Source organism: Ricinus communis, chromosome 8 (genome assembly GCF_019578655.1).
Source record: "Ricinus communis isolate WT05 ecotype wild-type chromosome 8, ASM1957865v1, whole genome shotgun sequence".
NCBI lineage: Eukaryota > Viridiplantae > Streptophyta > Magnoliopsida > Malpighiales > Euphorbiaceae > Ricinus > Ricinus communis.
Window position 1 is genome coordinate 11,468,238 of NC_063263.1, and position 17,653 is coordinate 11,485,890.

The 17,653-nt window shown below is 33.0% G+C and overlaps 2 protein-coding genes and 1 pseudogene across 2 annotated transcripts; 1 reads left to right on the top strand and 2 right to left on the bottom strand.

Annotated features, from left to right (window-relative positions):
* Positions 1 to 755: 755 nt before the first annotated feature.
* On the top strand, positions 756 to 7,380 carry LOC8280244 (protein LPA3). The gene is made up of 12 exons (XM_002512678.4): positions 756 to 1,193; positions 1,976 to 2,006; positions 2,270 to 2,362; positions 2,440 to 2,502; positions 2,913 to 3,024; positions 4,103 to 4,188; positions 5,203 to 5,261; positions 5,350 to 5,452; positions 5,543 to 5,603; positions 6,463 to 6,545; positions 6,622 to 6,702; positions 7,065 to 7,380. The coding sequence occupies exons 1-12, from the start codon at positions 868 to 870 to the stop codon at positions 7,122 to 7,124; spliced, it is 1,158 nt and encodes a 385-aa protein (XP_002512724.2). The 5' UTR covers positions 756 to 867; the 3' UTR covers positions 7,125 to 7,380.
* Positions 7,381 to 8,114: 734 nt separating this feature from the next.
* LOC107260775 lies at positions 8,115 to 10,096 on the bottom strand (annotated as a pseudogene).
* Positions 10,097 to 12,390: 2,294 nt separating this feature from the next.
* LOC8280246 (putative cyclic nucleotide-gated ion channel 7) lies at positions 12,391 to 17,008 on the bottom strand. The gene is made up of 8 exons (XM_015715291.2): positions 16,754 to 17,008; positions 15,820 to 15,959; positions 15,123 to 15,708; positions 14,752 to 14,967; positions 14,266 to 14,573; positions 13,941 to 14,052; positions 13,478 to 13,714; positions 12,391 to 13,387 (listed from the first exon to the last, which is right to left on the bottom strand). The coding sequence occupies exons 2-8, from the start codon at positions 15,876 to 15,878 to the stop codon at positions 12,668 to 12,670; spliced, it is 2,238 nt and encodes a 745-aa protein (XP_015570777.2). The 5' UTR covers positions 15,879 to 15,959; positions 16,754 to 17,008; the 3' UTR covers positions 12,391 to 12,667.
* Positions 17,009 to 17,653: the final 645 nt, after the last annotated feature.

Below are 17,653 nucleotides of genomic sequence, written 5' to 3' on the forward strand. Positions count from 1 at the left end.
TACTTCTTATATTTATTTTTCTTAGTATATAATAAATATAAAAGTTACACAATATGATATTTATAAATGATTAATATAAATATAAATAAAAATATTATAAAGATAAAAATGAAATTTATATTTTATGCTAATATTATTATAAAATAAATTATATATAATATAAAATAAATAAATTAATTAATCATGCAATAGTACGAGTAACTTACTAGTATATAAATAATACAATTAATATAATTATTATAGTAACATTAACTAGAAGAGAAAAAATAAACTTTTAACTAAAATTTTAAGCTCTTGCTGCATTTGTAGCTTGAACTTATTACTTGGAAAACCATTGGATGAATAAGTACTTTACTATGCCCATTTTTTTTTCTTTTACTTATTTGTTCTACCAAAAATTATACATTTTTTTCATTCGTAAATGCAAATTTTATGTTTTTTAATTAACTTTAGTAAATTTCTCAAAAAAAATTAATAAATAGTATCTCAGATATATAATTTTGCTAAATAGTAAGAATAAGTTCTGAAATTATTTATCAAATTCAGAAATTATAACTATTAAACCACATATGAGTCTAAAAAATTTGAATAATCAATTTATTAGTTTTATAATTAATTAAAACGGTAAAATCTTTAAACTTCATATTTGACATTCTTGAATTTTACATAAATTCATGGAATCTGTCCATCCAAATATAGCAAAAAAAAAAATATATAAAAAGAATAAGAATCTCCTCAACCTTTTGAAGGTAAAAAATTCCATTTACAAATCTGATACTTTATTCATATTGATGGCTAAGGATGTCTAGGCCTATTATCTAAATCCCGCACAGCAATCCCAACCATCTTTTAGCCAACCAACTGAAAATGGCCATGACATTCATGGCCATGGCCTCCTCCGCTCTTCCCTCCATCTCTCGCACTCCTCTCTTCTTCCCTCACTCTCCCAGAACCCCACTCTTCTCTGTCTCTCCTTCTCTTCAAAAACTACCTTACCCCACCATCAGAATCCAATGCAGCAACACCAGCAAACAACAGGAAGAATCTCAGTCTCAGTCTACTTCAAATTTGAACCCCAGAAAAGGAGTTTCTGTTTATAAGCCCAAGTCCTATGATGTGCTTGCTAATGATGCTGCCAATTGTTTAGCTTATGCTATTCAGGATGGCAAAACCCGCTTGGAAATTGATTTCCCGTAACTTCCTTTTCTTTTCTCTCTGTTTTCAATTTTATCTTTTGCGTGGATTTTTTGTTCTTTTACGGTTTTTAGAGGTACCGTTTTTGTTATCTTGGCTTGAGATTTTGTTTTTAGTAGTACTCGTTGCTTTAATGTTTAATTTACTGTAATAGTATTATATAAATAATTGAGTTATAACATATTAATTCTGAGTTGTGGTTGTGGCAACTTAAAGTTGCACTTTCTATAGCTTTTAATACTACCGTTAATAACTTTAAAATTTAGATGCCCATTTGAAATTGTAGATGGCTATTTAGCTTTATACAATTACGTTTTATAGGTTCTTATGTCACAATTGAAAGAGAATTTAGGAATGATTATAGAAAATATTTTATAAAAACGAACAAAGGCCAATCTTCTTCTTCTTCTTCTTCTTTTTTCTTTTCTGACGTTAATTGAAATTTAATTTTGAATATTATGTTTCGGTAGTAAGTTACGAGTCATTTCTAATATTCATGTGTGATTCCATGAATTGTTCAAATTATGTTAAAGAATTTGGTTAGAGAATCTTAATTTTTAAGTATATAAATAAGACTCTTGCTGTTTGCTGCCAAGTGTTTGGAATGGGGGATTAGCTTAAGAATTGTAGATCAACTGGCCGAATGCTCATCATACTTTGATTAGAAATTGTGAATTTCCTGCACCACTTCTTAGTTAATTGTTTCATTTTATGTGTTGCGTGTACTGCTTATGCTTATTCTTTTTCTGTATTTTCTCTTTCCTCTTTGTTTGCAACGCAGGCCCTTGCCTAGCAACATTTCATCTTATAAGGTACTTCCTTTTGTTCTCAAGTTAATGCCGTGTTTTATTATGTTCGCATGCCTCGGTCGTTCAGCCATAATTTTTTCTCTGTTGTAATTTGTACATGGTTTTGAAAAATCTTATGGATTGTTGGATCTATGATGTCCATATCAAACGTTGTTACTATGATTTTGTTCAGCTTTTTCACTTAAGGTGGTTTGGTGGGTCTCCAAGCAAAGACAAAATAATGGAGACTGAATTGATTTATAATTTAAGTTCCTGCTTATGTGAAGGGATCTTCAGATGAATTCATTGATGCCAACATTCAACTTGCCTTGGCCATTATCAGGAAGCTCCAAGAGAAAAAGGAAACAAGAGCCTGCATTGTAAGATGCGACTTTCATATGTTATCTTCTTAGCCTTTTACACATCAAAATGATTTAAATCATTTATCCAATTTCAGGTGTTTCCTGATAAGCCAGAAAAGCGTAGAGCTTCTGAGCTCTTCAAAGCAGCTCTTGACTCGGTAACATACTAAATCAATGTTAACTTATATCTGTTCTGAGTCACTGTTGGCTGGAGAGAGAGAGTGGTTAATTTGATGGCCATTCTTATTAGCAGCCTTTGATTTGCATCATTTACCCTCTCAAGTTGACGCTTTTAAGTCCATAGTTTGTACTTGACATATGAGTTTGTCTCTAGACTTTTAGTAGTCAAGCTAATATCTAAGGAAGGAGTAACCAATAGTTTCTTGACAAGTACTGCTATATTGATATTGAAGTACTTCTGTCAAATTTGAGTGAAAATCTAATTCATTGTCTTAGTTCAGGTGGAGGAAAAAGGGGGAGAGAGAGAGAGAGAGAGATAGAGATAGAGAGAGTACATTCACTTTTACATGAACTTGACATTTTTGCTTTTGTTTTTTCTTTCTTTCAGATTGATGGCATAACCATAGGTTCACTTGACGATGTCCCCAGTGGTCCTGTCTCCAATTTTTTCAAGTCTGTAAGGAACACCTTAGACTTTGATTTTGAAGATGATAATGAAGGTAATATATAAATTTAAAACTAACTTGAAGAAATCTGTGGCTGTGCAAATTTTATTCATCCGTTTTCATTTGTTTGTTAACTAATTAATATAGACTTTTTACTTTGTCTGAACTATATCCTGATATCTGCAATGAATCATTTGCATGGAAATGCTATTAAACCTGTGTTTTTGAGGGAGCAAACTTTTAGTTTCCCTATGCATTTGGTTGGCGTACATGTGATTGTTTGAACCATAGAAATTAAGAACAAAAAGGTTTTAGATGACTCACTTCTTTTAAATGGATATGTGGTTTTTGAAATCTTAATGTTTAAAGAACATGGAAGTTTTTGACCGTTTTCAATACATGATTGGCAGTAGAGTATCCTCCACAAGCAAAATTATTATGGCTTAATAGGTGTTCGATTTTTGTGACTTTGGTCACATGGTGAGTGACCATAAGAATGAATTTGACATGGTATGGTTGTATTCTTTTAGAGCTTCAGTACATTTTATCAGTCTCCAATAGTAATTAGAGAACATGAAAATAAAAGATATGCTTGCTTTCCTATATAAGGCATCTGAGTGCAGTTATGACTCGTGAGAACAATGAAATTATTGCTTTTGCTTTGGTAGCAGCTGCATGAGTTGCAGATCTTGTTAGTAGTTCATTTTTAGCATATCACATTATTATGGTTAGAGTAAGTAACTCAGTCAAGGAGAGTTGGTAATTTAAAATTAGACATTAGAGGTTCTTGCTTGGTTCCCAAAGAACAGAAATGCATACAGATATATGTTTGAGTTTAAGGAGATAAACCTGATATTTAGCTTTTAAATTTAGATTGATCTGTTTGGATATTTACATATTGTAAATACACTGTTCTTTGAGTGGTTTTAGTCTAGTTTGCCCTCAGTAATTGAAATAAAAGTTCTGAATGAATTTCCTGAATGACATTGAAAGATACAGTGCTCTAGTTGCCATCTTATTTCTAATTCTACATGTATTTCTTTTTCCTTGATTTCCATAAACCTCCTAGAAAAATAGGAGAAAAACAAAAACTTTGAGCTTAAGTATTCTCTGTCATATCTCCTGCTTGCAGGTCGTTGGCAATCTGATGAGCCACCATCCCTTTATGTATTTATCAATTGCAGCACACGTGAACTTTCTGTTATAGAGAAGTATGTGGTAAGGTTCCTTTGCTGATTATGTATACAGTGATTTTGATTTCAATCCTGATATCATTTTTAATCTCAATTTTTTAATAGTTGTAACTGTTTTGTATTTATTATTCCCTTTTTTTTCTTACCTTGTATGCTTGTTAGGCACATCAATTAAAGTGTCACGAACTTGAAACATCTCTATTCATTAGTTCTGTATTACAACTTACAAACACTGGATACCTGCTGAGCAGGTCCTTGTCATGTTAGTCCTGTCTTCCATGATGTGACATGGCTTTTAATGATGTTTGAGCATATGGATTAATGTGGGATTTCAGGTTCGCAGTAGATAATCTAATGAATTGAGATGACGGGGGATATTATAAACTTCCATGTACACAAATTTGTAGATCTTGCTTCCCTACTCCTGCATCTTTAACTCAAATCTCAGAAAGTGTGAATTCTAATTCTATTTCTGCAACGAGGTATTCTATATATTCATTGTTTTTTTAAGAGGTTAACTGGGTTTGTAAAAAACTGTAATACAAACTAACTCTTTTTCCTTGGTAACTTGGGCACTTGATCTACACCCATGTCCAAATCTATCCTTCACATAGAAAATCATGTAGAATGAATGCTTGGACATATGAATTTCTTGGAATAGAACTCTTTGTTTTCATACTGCTAAAGTGCCATTCAGTTTAAATGTCAAATTTTTGAAGAATAGTACAAGTTTAACAACAGAAATCTGAATTGCATTAACTGGTGTAAGATGCTTGAGGTCTTTTCCTTTTAGCATGTTTGGATGTTCAGTGCTCTTATCAATAAGCATACACATTTTCTCTGAAACTTACTACTCTTAGTTTAATTTTAGTCTGAAAGTATACAAACTCTTGAAGTTGTCAGTGCCTTAAATTTAGCAAGCTTCAGAATCAATATGCATGAATTACAAATCTCACCATGTATAGGCGATAATTATCTCTGTATGCATCTATGGTTTGCAAATGATGTTTCACCTAATTTAACTGATTGAAATGTGCAGGAAAATTTTGCTGGGTCAACCCCAGCTCTTCTGTTCAATCTTGAACTTGACACATTGCGGTAAATTCTTTTTTCAGCTTTAGTTTATATGCAATTGATTACCAATGACATTTCCCTCTGGGTTAATTAAAAACCATTTTCTTTTCAGTGCTGACTTAGGTCTTCTTGGATTTCCCACTAAAGATTTGCACTATCGATTTCTATCTCAATTCATCCCAGTTTTTTATATTCGAATCAGAGAGTACTCAAAGGTTTCTCTTTTCCACTGATCTTAGTCTCTTCTGTGACAATTGATTTTTGAATTGAAGTCTTCCATAACTCCTTTTTCTTAATAATGTAAGACAGTGGCAGTAGCACCTTATATAGTAAATTACAGTGGAGCATTATTTCGCCAATATCCTGGTATGAAATTATTTTCTCAGCTCTTTCTTTTTGTGAACTGTGGATTTCTTTCTTTTCGCTTGGAATTTGGATCTAGGTGTTAATTGAATGAAACCTACAATTACATTTTATCTATGTTGCATATTAATAAAAAGCACATTAGAGCAATGGAGCAACTACATTTGGAAATAATACCTGCACCAACCTCTGATGTTAATTAGAAAAAGGAAAAAAAAGGAGTTTTGTGGTTGAGACTTGGTTCAAGTAATTTGAAGTAAGACTCTGGACACTGCCTTGGCCTAATGCTTTGCATGGGTGGTCCTGTTAGGATCAGTTAATACCCTGTTATTTAGACCAGGCATAATATGTTGATCAATATTAATATTGCATGTGATCCTGCAGATGAGTAAATCCTTTTTTCTTTTGTTTTTTCATACTCTCTGAAAGCATAAGTATATTTTGCTGCTCGACATCCCTACAAAACTTGAATGTATTCTCTCCAGAATAATGGAATCCTTCCCAAAGTTGTATAAATTTTTATCATCACATCCTCATTTATCTTATTTGCTATCTGAAGTAGTTATATTTCAGATCATGATAAAAAATAATGATATATTCTAAAATTCTACTTAAAACACATTGATCACTTTTATTTTCTAATTCAACTTATAGTCTAGCCCTCACAAATTTTCCAAACAAAAGACTTCCGTTGATTGTCCAAATTCTAGATGTGTTCTGCCCTCAAATCTTACTGGTAATTGTGAGTCAGTTCTCCTCTTTTATAGTTGATCGGGATTTTCATCATTATTAATATGTTCATGACTACACTCAGAGTTGAAATCTTGTTCTTTGCTTCTCATCCAACTGGTAACATGTGCAGGTCCTTGGCAGGTGATGCTTAAACAATCAGATGGTTCATATGCTTGTGTAGCAGAAAGTGCAACACGTTTCACACTTGGCGAGGTATTGGTTGTTTTAGTCAACAAATTCCATTCACCTCCTTCTGATAACATATAAACCTTTTTCTGGTGTGTTCCAGACCAAAGAAGAACTATTGAGGGTCCTCGGACTGCAGGAAGAAGAAGGAAGCTCACTGGAGTTTCTTCGAAGGGGTTACAAGGTATTCCTGGCTATCTGAGTATATTCTTCTTGTCACATGCCATTCTATGCAATTTCAAAGCTAATTTTCTCAAAGCAGATGCGATACTCCACACCCACTTGAAAAAGAATATATATAAATATGAAGAGAATTTGTTTCCTATCCTTGCTTTGGTCCAACATTTTTTATTTTCATGTGCATATTTTTTTATCTTGTTCCTTTCATCTATATGCTGATCCTGTGTCACAGGTCGAAAGCGCCAGCCTTCCCTTTCTAACGTGTGTATAGACTTATTATGTTCATATATTCATGCATACAATTATATTAGGAATAGGAGGCACTTAGGAACTTCATTTATATCAGCTGCATGATTGATATTGCAGTCTGCAACTTGGTGGGAAGAAGAAGTTGAATTGGAAGCATCTTCTGAATGGCGTAATTGAATATTAGTAGCTGCAACCAGAGAAGCATTGCTAGAAAGTATAAAGGAGATCCTAATACAAATATAGTGATGCAGGAAGAATTGGAGATTTGTTTATTCTTTCATCTTAAGTTTTTCCATCATGGAAATAACACCACCACTGTATTTAATCCTTTCTCTTTTTCTGTTCCTTTATAACTAATATACAAGTAAGATAGGACATAACACAATGTAAAGAATGTAAAGGAAATTTAGTAAACAGAATCTCTGATTCTCAATTGTCTGTGCAACCGCAGGGCACCTGTTAAGTTAGTTGTATGACTTAATTGGTGACTGGTTTATCTGCTGAGAATTCTAATTGTGGTATTGTCCTTCAACACAGTGGAGGCAGTTTTTAGTTTCAGTTGGTCTTGAATGTGGGTTACACCTTAGCCAATATCATCAGAGACATTTACCCTGTAGCATCTTTTTGTATAGAAGTAGAAATAATGTACCTATCCTAGCAATTGAGGACACGATTTGTATATTTGTTTCAAAATAAGGTGCATAGAGAGCTTGGCATTCCATCAGAATTATCTAACTGATTTCACTCGTCAAAACAAATACTATTTACTATGCACTAGAGCCAATGATTCTACTGTAAGCCTTTCTTAATTCACAAAGAGCATTGTTCTACAAGCCTTTTGCTTGAAGCAATATGTATATCAGAACCTAAAGATATTTCTTCAATTTCATAGTTCCATTTTAAGCCTTTCCTTATTCCAACACATAAAAATATCTCCAGCAGAATGAATAAAAGCATCAGCTCCTGAACCTGTTCTGTGGCACTTTCTTAAATCACAACAACAGTATTGCTTGGAACAAAAGTTAAGCCCTGCGTTTCATTCTTAAATGGTACAAAAAAGCATACCAACAGTACCAGGCATTGTGGATAGTAACATATTTTTCGTTCTTATAACAGTTAAAACAAAGGCCACCAAGCATAGAATTTCAATCGCATACCAGCAAAATGTACTGAACAAAAAGAATTGTATTCCTTCTTATAAATGTTATGCCAGTAATTACATTTCAGAAGAAATAAGACTGATAAATGTTCCATGTATATTCCTAGTGCACATAATTTCCAGCAAAAGTAGCGTCCCTCTGTCATGGAATTGATAAGATTCCACCAAAGCCTTCAAATTGAGTTTATCTTATCTCCATTATTACCTGCAGATCAGGCCAGCAACTTCGAAGAAATTTTGGCCAGTGATCACTATACTACTTCCTTGGTCTCCTAAGCCTATGAATTCAGGGGAACTACAATGCAATCTATGATCACTCTCTTCTAGAGAGCTCTTTTCAGATGTACTCCAGTTTTCAGGACAGCTTGAATCATCAAATTCATTATCAGCATTAGACACATCCTCCATCTAAAATCTCCTCAAGTTCACTGCTCTTTATATCATCCAATCCTGACACGAAAGGATGAAGCAATAGCATCTCAGCAGTAAATCTAAACTCTGGTTTCTTCACAAGACACCTTTTCAAGAAATCTTTGCCATCTTTCGATATCTCAGATGGAATTACAGGCAATGCAAACCAAGAGCCCAAATATCAGTATCTGAGACACATCCTTTATCTAAAGTCTCCGCAAATTCAGTGCTTTTCGTGTCATCCAATCCTGAGATGAAAGGATGATCCAATAACATCTCAGCAGTAAATCTAAACTCTGGTTTCTTCACAAGACACCTTTTCAACAAATCTTTGCCATCTCTCGACATCTCAGATGGAATTGCAGGCGATTCAAATCTGTCACCAATCTTTTTCATCAACTCTTCAGTTGTGCACCAGGTTTTGAATCCCAAACGCTCTTCCCAGTGAACATCTCAAAAACAATGCAACCAAGAGCCCAAATATCACACGGAGACTCTTGAATATGATCAACGACAGTCTCAGGAGCCATATACAGAGTAGTCCCTCCAATGCAAGAATCAGTCATCTTCCTCTTCTTGTTATTCTTCTGCACTACTTTCTTGGCCAAACCAAAATCAGCAATCTTAGGCAAAAAGTCATCAACAAAACCACCTTTTTCAATAGCCACAAGCACCAAGTTCTCAGGCTTCAAATAACAATGCACATATCCTTGACGATGAATATAATCAATTCCCTGAAGAATACACCTTGTGTATCTCTTCACGTCAGACTCGGGCAACCCACAACCACCCGATTGTTTAATAAGGATAGCAAGGGTTCCACCAGAAGCATACTCCAATCGTACGTTGTAAAACATCTTACCATTCTTGTTAAAAGTAGTGTCTTCACCATAACATTGAAGAATATAAGGACAAGGACGAAGATTGTTGAATACCTCTTTCTCTTTCTGCAGCGAACTTGATTCAGAGAACTCTGCTGACTTGACGGCCGTTAACGGAGGATAAAATTGATTTGGTGAATAGGGTTTCTTTGAATTGGCTAAGTAAACAGACCCAAATCCTCCTTTTCCAAGCAACTTTCCTCTCCACCATGACACTCCATCTCCATGGTTGCTCTCTTCTTCAAATTTCTCCTCATTATTCCCGTACTCTAAGAAAAAATTCACCAGGATTTTTGCCCTAGCGAAAGAAGAAGAATAACCTAAGAGTGATATGATTAATTTGTACTCCGAGTGCTAATAGGAATATATATATATATACACTCAGTTTGCCGCCTTAAAATCTTAACAGGCTTAGAACAAAAGCTATCAGCTTTCTAACTACTAAACAACAAGTCCAAGCGCAGAATATAAATAAATAGATAGAGTAAAGGCCTAATTACATTTAAAATCCAAATACTTGTCTTTTTCTTTACAAATTTGGTAAATTTTTACTTAAAGCACAGCTAATTAAAATTTCGGTCAAAATTAGATATTATTTTTTTAAGATTAATTTTTTTTTATTTTACTAATATCATTTGCTATTTAACAGAATTGCATAAAATTACTATGAAAGTAAGAAAAGAAACGACTTCATCCATTCTTCTTATTGATTCATAATTTTTTTATTTGTTATTTACTTTTTTATTCATCTATATGTATGATGTGTAAATATATATGGCAGTGACATATAAATTGTTGATAATAAATAATGATAAGTCATTGTCACGTCACCCTATAATGATCAAAATTTTAATTTAACTATAATTACAATTAATTAATCAAATTAGATTATTTAAATAAAAATTAGAAAAATGGACTAAATTTATAATTGGACATAAAAGTTTAGTATCGTTAGGCCTAGAGTAAAACATATTATTTATTGTACAATCTTTCTATGTAAAATATTAATTCACATTTCAATTTATTATTCTTTCTTCTTAATGTGTCTGATACATGTCCAATTTATTCATGTCTCTAACACTACATATCTTCATTAGTGGTATGTGGAACTTTCATAGGCTTAAGCTCATTTATACTCTTTAATTTTTCTAAATTATATTTTACATAACTTTCTAATGTTTATTTCTCAAAAAAATTCTTAACAGACATATTCTTTGATCTATATTCTTATAACATTTGAATACTCTTTATTATATTATTTTCATTATTTTTCAAACTTTTTGTCATTTTTTTATTTAAATGTTTTAAGTTGTGTCGATTAAAAATATCAAGTTAAATTTCTTAAAAAGTGTTTAAATAGTTTAGATGACGTGTAATAGCTTCTCGTTTAAATGCAAACTAAATTGGATAAAATTTAAAGGTATTGAAAAGAGAAATTAAACAACATTAGAAGAGAGACTTTAAAAGAGATTGCATCAAATGAGTGCAAACTTGAAAATCTAGGAATGAAGTTTGAGAGATTTTCTCCCTAGTTTCTCAAACTTGCATTTTATGAATTCTTTTCTCTCTTTTTTTTTGTATTTTTATTTTAATTATATCTATTTAAACTCTTTAATTAGGAATTAATGGTTTGAAATATAATTTTATTTAATTATTTATAAAATCTAAGTTTATCTGATATGTGGTATTTTTGTTCTACATGCTTAGTTTTTTTGGGTACTAAAATTATGATTTATGTTGGATTATAGATTAAGAGATGGTAACACAATACCTATAAATATTTATTTAATTGCTAATTGATGAGAGAGTATAATTAGCAATTAGACATTTTTAGAGTTTGCTTAAAGCAAAAATTTTAGTAAACAAAGATAATTTAATTATACAAGTGTTGATTGAATTGATTGTTTGATTGTCGAAATTGTGGTTTAATTGGTTAAAATATCAATAGTATTTACTCAATGCTTTTGAATAACCTGAATCATATAGTGACTTGGAGATTATAGATATTTGATTAATGGAGTATAAATAAATATTAATTCCTAATAATTTAAATATCACTATTATTTTCTTTAATTAAATCTTATGTTCTTAATTAGTTTTAAAATGATAATTAATTTTATAGGTTAATTTAGACTAATTTATTATTTGTATATATATATATATATATATATATATATATATATATATATATATATTGTGAATTTTGTATTTTTGCTAAATCATGAATTTTCTTTTCTTCCTACGAATACAAAAACAAATTTGTGTCTTAAGCCTTTACCCAACTTCTTTTTGTATTGATTTAATCATCTAATATGTTATAGACTCGCAATAGTTTATTTTATATTTTTATATTCTCTTAAATTTTATATATATATATATATATTTAATATATAATTCAGAAAATAAGAAACACAATAGTTTATTTTTATATTTTTATATTCTCTTAACTTTTTTTATATATATATTTAACATGTAATTCAGAAAAATAAAGAAAAGATCGAAGTGTTATAATTCACCCAACCAAACTTGGGAAGAAGATGAAATTGGGGAAAGTAGCTGCAAATTAAAATTAAAAAAAAAAAAAAACCACGTGAAGGAGAAAAAGTGAAATATCCGAAGAATATGGGTGTATTAAAGAAGATAGCATTTCAACAAGGATGAAATTTGGAAAGGTGCATTGAATAGAAATAGAAAATTTTTGTCCAGACTCACTCAGACTCGGTATATATTTCTATTTGTACGTCAAATCAGAATAATGATTGATATATTCATTAGTTTTAATTTATACGTATTATTCTTTTATTAATTGTGGTGTATATACCAAATTTAGGTAAGAAAATTTCAAATAGAAATCGAGGAACCAATATTGACACTCCATGGGTAGCTCTCTTCTTCCCCTTCAAGTTTCCACTTCAAATGACAAAATTAGCCACCGGATCATAATTAATAATTATGTTCAGCCTTTCAATTTTTTTAATTTCTAGACATAAAATGAATTGAAGCTGATGCCAGAATTTTTATATTCCTTATGGGATGTTAAAGGCTAGTTTTCAATATCCATAAATCCGTACAAGTTACACTTAATTTATGCAAATTGTGAGTCATATACTCTGGCATATTTCTGTACCGAAGTAGAAATTATGTACTATCCTAGGAATTGAGAACACACATTTCTTACAGTTGTTACATACAACAGATGCTGCATAACTAGATTTACCATGCAAACAAAATAATCGAATTGGCTTCACTCATCAAAACAAACTCACTATTTACTCTTCGCTAAAGTCAGGTTCTGGGGGCTTTTGCAGTGTCAGCAAGCCTGCGGTACTGTTTGTGCTGCGAAGCCTGTGAGCACGAATAGCATTGGCTGCAAAGCGAGAGGCAAGGAGTGTCGCCCCCAGCGTGGAAGAACTATCACTTCGCTGAACTAATGCTTGTTCATCATTATATTCCTCCTCGTATTCCATTTCTTCTTTTTCTTCGTCTTCTTCTTCTTCTAGCATACGAAGTTCTGCTGCCTTTCTCCTGGCATACCGTCTCCAAGATGCTTGGATTAAGCAAGAAGCCCATGTCCTCCATTGTTGCGAGTAGAAACGGAAAGTGTGTTGAACCTGCCTGCTGTGAAGACGCCTAAACTGACTTGCGACGAACTTCAGCTCTTCAGCTTCTAAAGCAAATGCCTCTACCTCAGTTAAGGCCCAAACTGTCCTAGTAGATGATGGTAAACTAGCGCCAGCTTTTGGATCCAGTGCCCAAGTTAGAAGCTCTTCTCCACAAAAGTCCCCTTCTTTCAAGAACCCTCTGTTGAAAAATCCACTCCTTCCACCATCTGTGGTCACACTCTCCAGGCGGCCACGAATAATGAACAACATCTCATCTACAGGGTCCCCTTCCCGGACTATGTATGTTTGTTCTGTGTATAGACTTGGCTTCAGTCGTTCACAAATGGCATCAAGCAACCTTTCATCCATATTGGCAAAAAGAGGAACCTACATTATCACCATAGCGTAAAATATTGCTATTAGAGAACAACGGGATGCATACATCTGAGCAAGAAAATGCAGCTAATTTATACTTACCCTTCTAACCAAATTTAAACAAAGATGTCTCTTGATATCCCTCCTGAGATCTTTTGGTAGAGTCTGGACTAAACTTTCCTCATCCACTCCACGAGTTTCCAACCACTTGTACTGATCATAGCGCCTGACTCGCTCTCTAAGATCCTGCGGAAGCAAGCGATGATGCATCCACTGCTCTGAATCACGCCTCTTGATCCTCATTTCCTCTAGACGAACTGTTATTGATGAAAGGTAGGTCTGTTGCAAACAAAAGAACAGTATTCAGTTTTATAGCTTCCATTACATCTGTTCATATGTAGGCATATGTTCTCATATAAATTTTTTTCAGTGAATTAGGTTCTTTCCATTAATATCATTGTGGGTACTAATAATATCCTACAGAGGTCATAACATAGTCATAGACAATGGGATGAGAAGCCTTAGTGCTTAAACAAATGAATACTTTATTTGAAATTTACCATACCTGCATGTTTCCAATCAAAAGTGCAAAGAGGATAAGCCCAGAAATAGCTATTGCTATAGAAAACAGAACCTCTAAAGGATAGGTGCTGGTTGCAAGACCCTGACCAAGTGTACTGTAGAAAATAGAATACCATTAAGCATAAAACAAATGAAAAATATAAGATTGAAATGTGGGAGCTCATTGAAAACTTATAAATTGCTGAAATGAAACAGCTTTATGCAGAATCTTGATACTAGAAATTTTCTGCGGATAGTACAAAATAAGTTGCAGACTAATATTATCTTTAAGCATTGTTGAACACGAAAAGAAATCAAGCAGTGTATACCTCAAGTTTTGCAAGCCCCACCATAAACAGTAAAAGAATTTAGTGACGAATATCCTGGATGCGACAATGTCTGATAACATGGCCTGTGTATAGATTCCATAATTAAAATTAGAATTACCATCTTCAGCAACATTACAGTTTTTCGAAAGGACACCCTCGCTGATCCTCCGCCATTCATGGAAACCGGGCAATACCCGGTTGCCACAATACAAGAAGCTTATCACACATCTCCCACTCTGAATGCAAGCTTTCTGCCAGCATGTGTCCTTTCTTTCAACAGCCAATAAGTACCAGAAAGCTCCTGCTATCTGCAAAATTGCGTCCAAGATTGATCAGATAAATTTGATGAGAATCTTTACTATAAATGCTTGGTGGATCAACTAAAAGGTTAACACGATGTGAAATCGCTGTAATATTGAATTAGACCAAAAAAATGCTCCTATCCAAATGAAAAACCAAGCAGCTTAGCCAGGATTCAAGACATACATGACTAGCAAGCATGTACCATAGAAGATAGTATGCAGCACCAGCCCAAGCGCTGTCAGCAAAAGCACCAGCAGTCTTTTTCAGGTCTGAAGTTAAAGGAATAAAGCGGAAAAATCTTGGGATGTATTGAAGAAAGACGATAATTAACAATGCTTGTTTAGTAGCCAAAACCTCTGAACCTTTCTTGGTCTCAGTAAGATATTTCCACACTACCATCTGCAAACAAGAATTAAGTAAATAATAAAGCCAGAGCAGAACAGATGATAAATGCATAGCAAACTCAATGTGTTTCCATGTCCACTTTTAGCAACAAAAAGACTGGTAAAAAAGCCACTGTCAAAGAGCTTTAGAAGAAGTATTGTGTCTCAAACCTGTGGTAAAGGTAGCACAGCAAGAAAATCAACAATGAAGTAATGACGTAAATAACGAGCAGCTATCTGTCCAGAATCTATAACAAGTTCACCTCGACCAAAAACCCGTGATGAAGGTGCAACGTAGGCTGTTCGAAACTGAAGAGTCATACGGAGCAGATAAAAAGCATCAAGCATGGTCCGAACAGCTGTAATGGTAGCTGCTAGATTTGTATCCATGCCCAAGCACACCATCTTATAGTTAAACACAGGGAGATAAAAGAACAAAGGATCAACAGATACTGCAAGAATGCAGGAAATGACAAAAAGCCTGTTCCACAACAGAAGAGATTTGTCTTGAGGATCAAATATCATTTTTTCAGATACTTTAAGATCTTCAGGAAATACTGCACGAGAGACTCCAGTTTTTAAGTGTCGACCAAATGTTATCAGTCCTTCTGATCCCTTCTTCATCCCAAACCTGAAAGATTGCGATGGATTTCTCTTTCTACGGCCTCTGAGGGAAAATCCTTCTAAATTTAACCAGAATTTCTTCATTCCAGCTTTATTAGTATTCAGTGACATTGTAGAATCTATATCATCCAATCTATACAAAAGCCAATACAAGCCAATCAGGTTTAGTAATCATTTAACTGGTAGAACAAGAAAGAACCATGTAACATGATGAATTATAGGAGATTGGAAGTCTAAACTATACCTCACAAATTTCTCCCTCTGGCCTCCAATGAATTGTGACTTGTATCCACAGTCAAACATTTTATAGAACAAGTCATATAGACACCTTTGAATATGAAGTATCAAGCTGCTGCATGTGGTAGTATCAATTAACAGAAATTCCTGCAGAACGAAATTTTTTTGAATATAAAGTTTTTAAGCTGCTGCAATAGAAATCATTGCCCATGAAAAGCCACAACAAATTAATTAAACATGAAAAAGTTTATATTTCTTTCATAGCCCAATGGTCGAATGTTTGTCTAGTTACTACAGGAGATTAGAGTTCAAACTCAGGCACAAACTCCCCTGTAAGAGTTTCAGAAAAAGATAAAACATGGAATTAGCCTGCGGGTTACATATTTTAATCCATCTCAGCATCTGACTAACAGTAATGAGATAAAAAACGGAGGAGGCAGATCGAGAAATTAACAGAAGATTACGCATGGAATAAATGGTCAGACCATTACATGAACTTTGATCTCAAGTGCCACATTGACATTATCGTTATCTCATGAAATAATAAATTAAGCCCAGAATCAATAACCTCCATGTATAATCTATGGTCACAAGGAATTTTAGAACGTGAATTATTAGAGCATCCCCTGTTACGATATCCTCAGCATGTCATCAATAATCTCTTGCATTATGATCAAAATGGCATTTATCAACAATAACACATAATTAACTTTCCTTCTTCTTTTTCCTGTATTAATTCTGTTATTTTCTTGAGCAATAAAATTTAAACCTGATCATGACACATCCAAGCCATTAGTTTGCATTCGTATTGACAAAATGCATATCAGAAAAGGAATACATATATGTAGAGAAAACAATTATAAAATTTAAAAAAAAAAATTAAAAAAGAAAAAAAAAATGCAGCTGCGTTTCATGAAACGGGAAAAAATAAATGAACTTACAGTAATAATCTCTTAGCTTCAATTTGACAATTCTTATGGCTGCAGAATTCAAAATAGAAAAAAAATGTTTTTGAGTTCTGAAGAGGAGAGAGATGTGAAGGGAGAGAGGAGTTTTGTGTTGGGGAAGGTTGGAGAGCTAAAACCGTTATAACGGTCATACATTATACTCTTGATGCATTTTCAATGAATATCCTCTGCAAGAATATTTTTGTGTTTCATAACAACTTAGGCCAATGATAGTTTTTCAATACAATAAAAAAATTATGTACATATAACAGTTAACGCCATGATTAACTCTTATATCCCAATTGATAAGAATAATAATATAGGCCTTCTATTAATTATAAATGATTTTATATTAATCATAAATTTATAAATTAAATCCAATTTAATAATGTGGGCACTCATGAAATGTTCTCCTCATCCTTTTTTGTTTTCGAGCAGTTTTGTATTCATTAATTTAAGTTCATTTTTAAGGACAGTTTAACAACAATGTTCTTATTTCCTTATATAATTTTATTCAATCTAAATCTTGCGTTAGTCTGCTTTACATATTCTATGATTTGGAGAAGATATCAAATTGCTTGCGAGGTTCAACCAACAAGAATATGAACACATAGTGTGTGTGCATGGGCATAAAACTAATGAAAACACTTTTAATTTTTGTTTTCTCATCATCTTGCTAGCTGGAACCTTTTTAATGGAATAAAACTAATGAATAGTAACCTTTCTTATAGCACTAGTTCATAATAATATTGTTTAATGTACTAGTACTTGGAAGGTGCTCCTTAACCTAGTATCACAATTTCAAGTTCAGAATTCTCTTCAGCATTGTATCAACAGAGAGGGGCAGTATGGTTCGTCTCAGACAACTTGTCTGGAAAGGAATAGAAACAAGAC

Excerpts from the sequence above, each read along its gene's own strand:
- LOC8280244 (XM_002512678.4), top strand. The coding sequence starts at position 868 with ATGGCCATGACATTCATGGCCATGGCCTCCTCCGCTCTTCCCTCCATC. Across the intron at positions 1,194-1,975 it reads CGCTTGGAAATTGATTTCCC|GCCCTTGCCTAGCAACATTT; the intron begins GTAACTTCCTTT and ends TTTGCAACGCAG. Across the intron at positions 2,503-2,912 it reads TCAAAGCAGCTCTTGACTCG|ATTGATGGCATAACCATAGG; the intron begins GTAACATACTAA and ends TCTTTCTTTCAG.
- LOC8280246 (XM_015715291.2), bottom strand. The coding sequence starts at position 15,878 with ATGTTTGACTGTGGATACAAGTCACAATTCATTGGAGGCCAGAGGGAG. Across the intron at positions 15,709-15,819 it reads CAGAGGGAGAAATTTGTGAG|ATTGGATGATATAGATTCTA; the intron begins GTATAGTTTAGA and ends GCTTTTGTATAG. Across the intron at positions 14,053-14,265 it reads TGGGGCTTGCAAAACTTGAG|TACACTTGGTCAGGGTCTTG; the intron begins GTATACACTGCT and ends TATTTTCTACAG.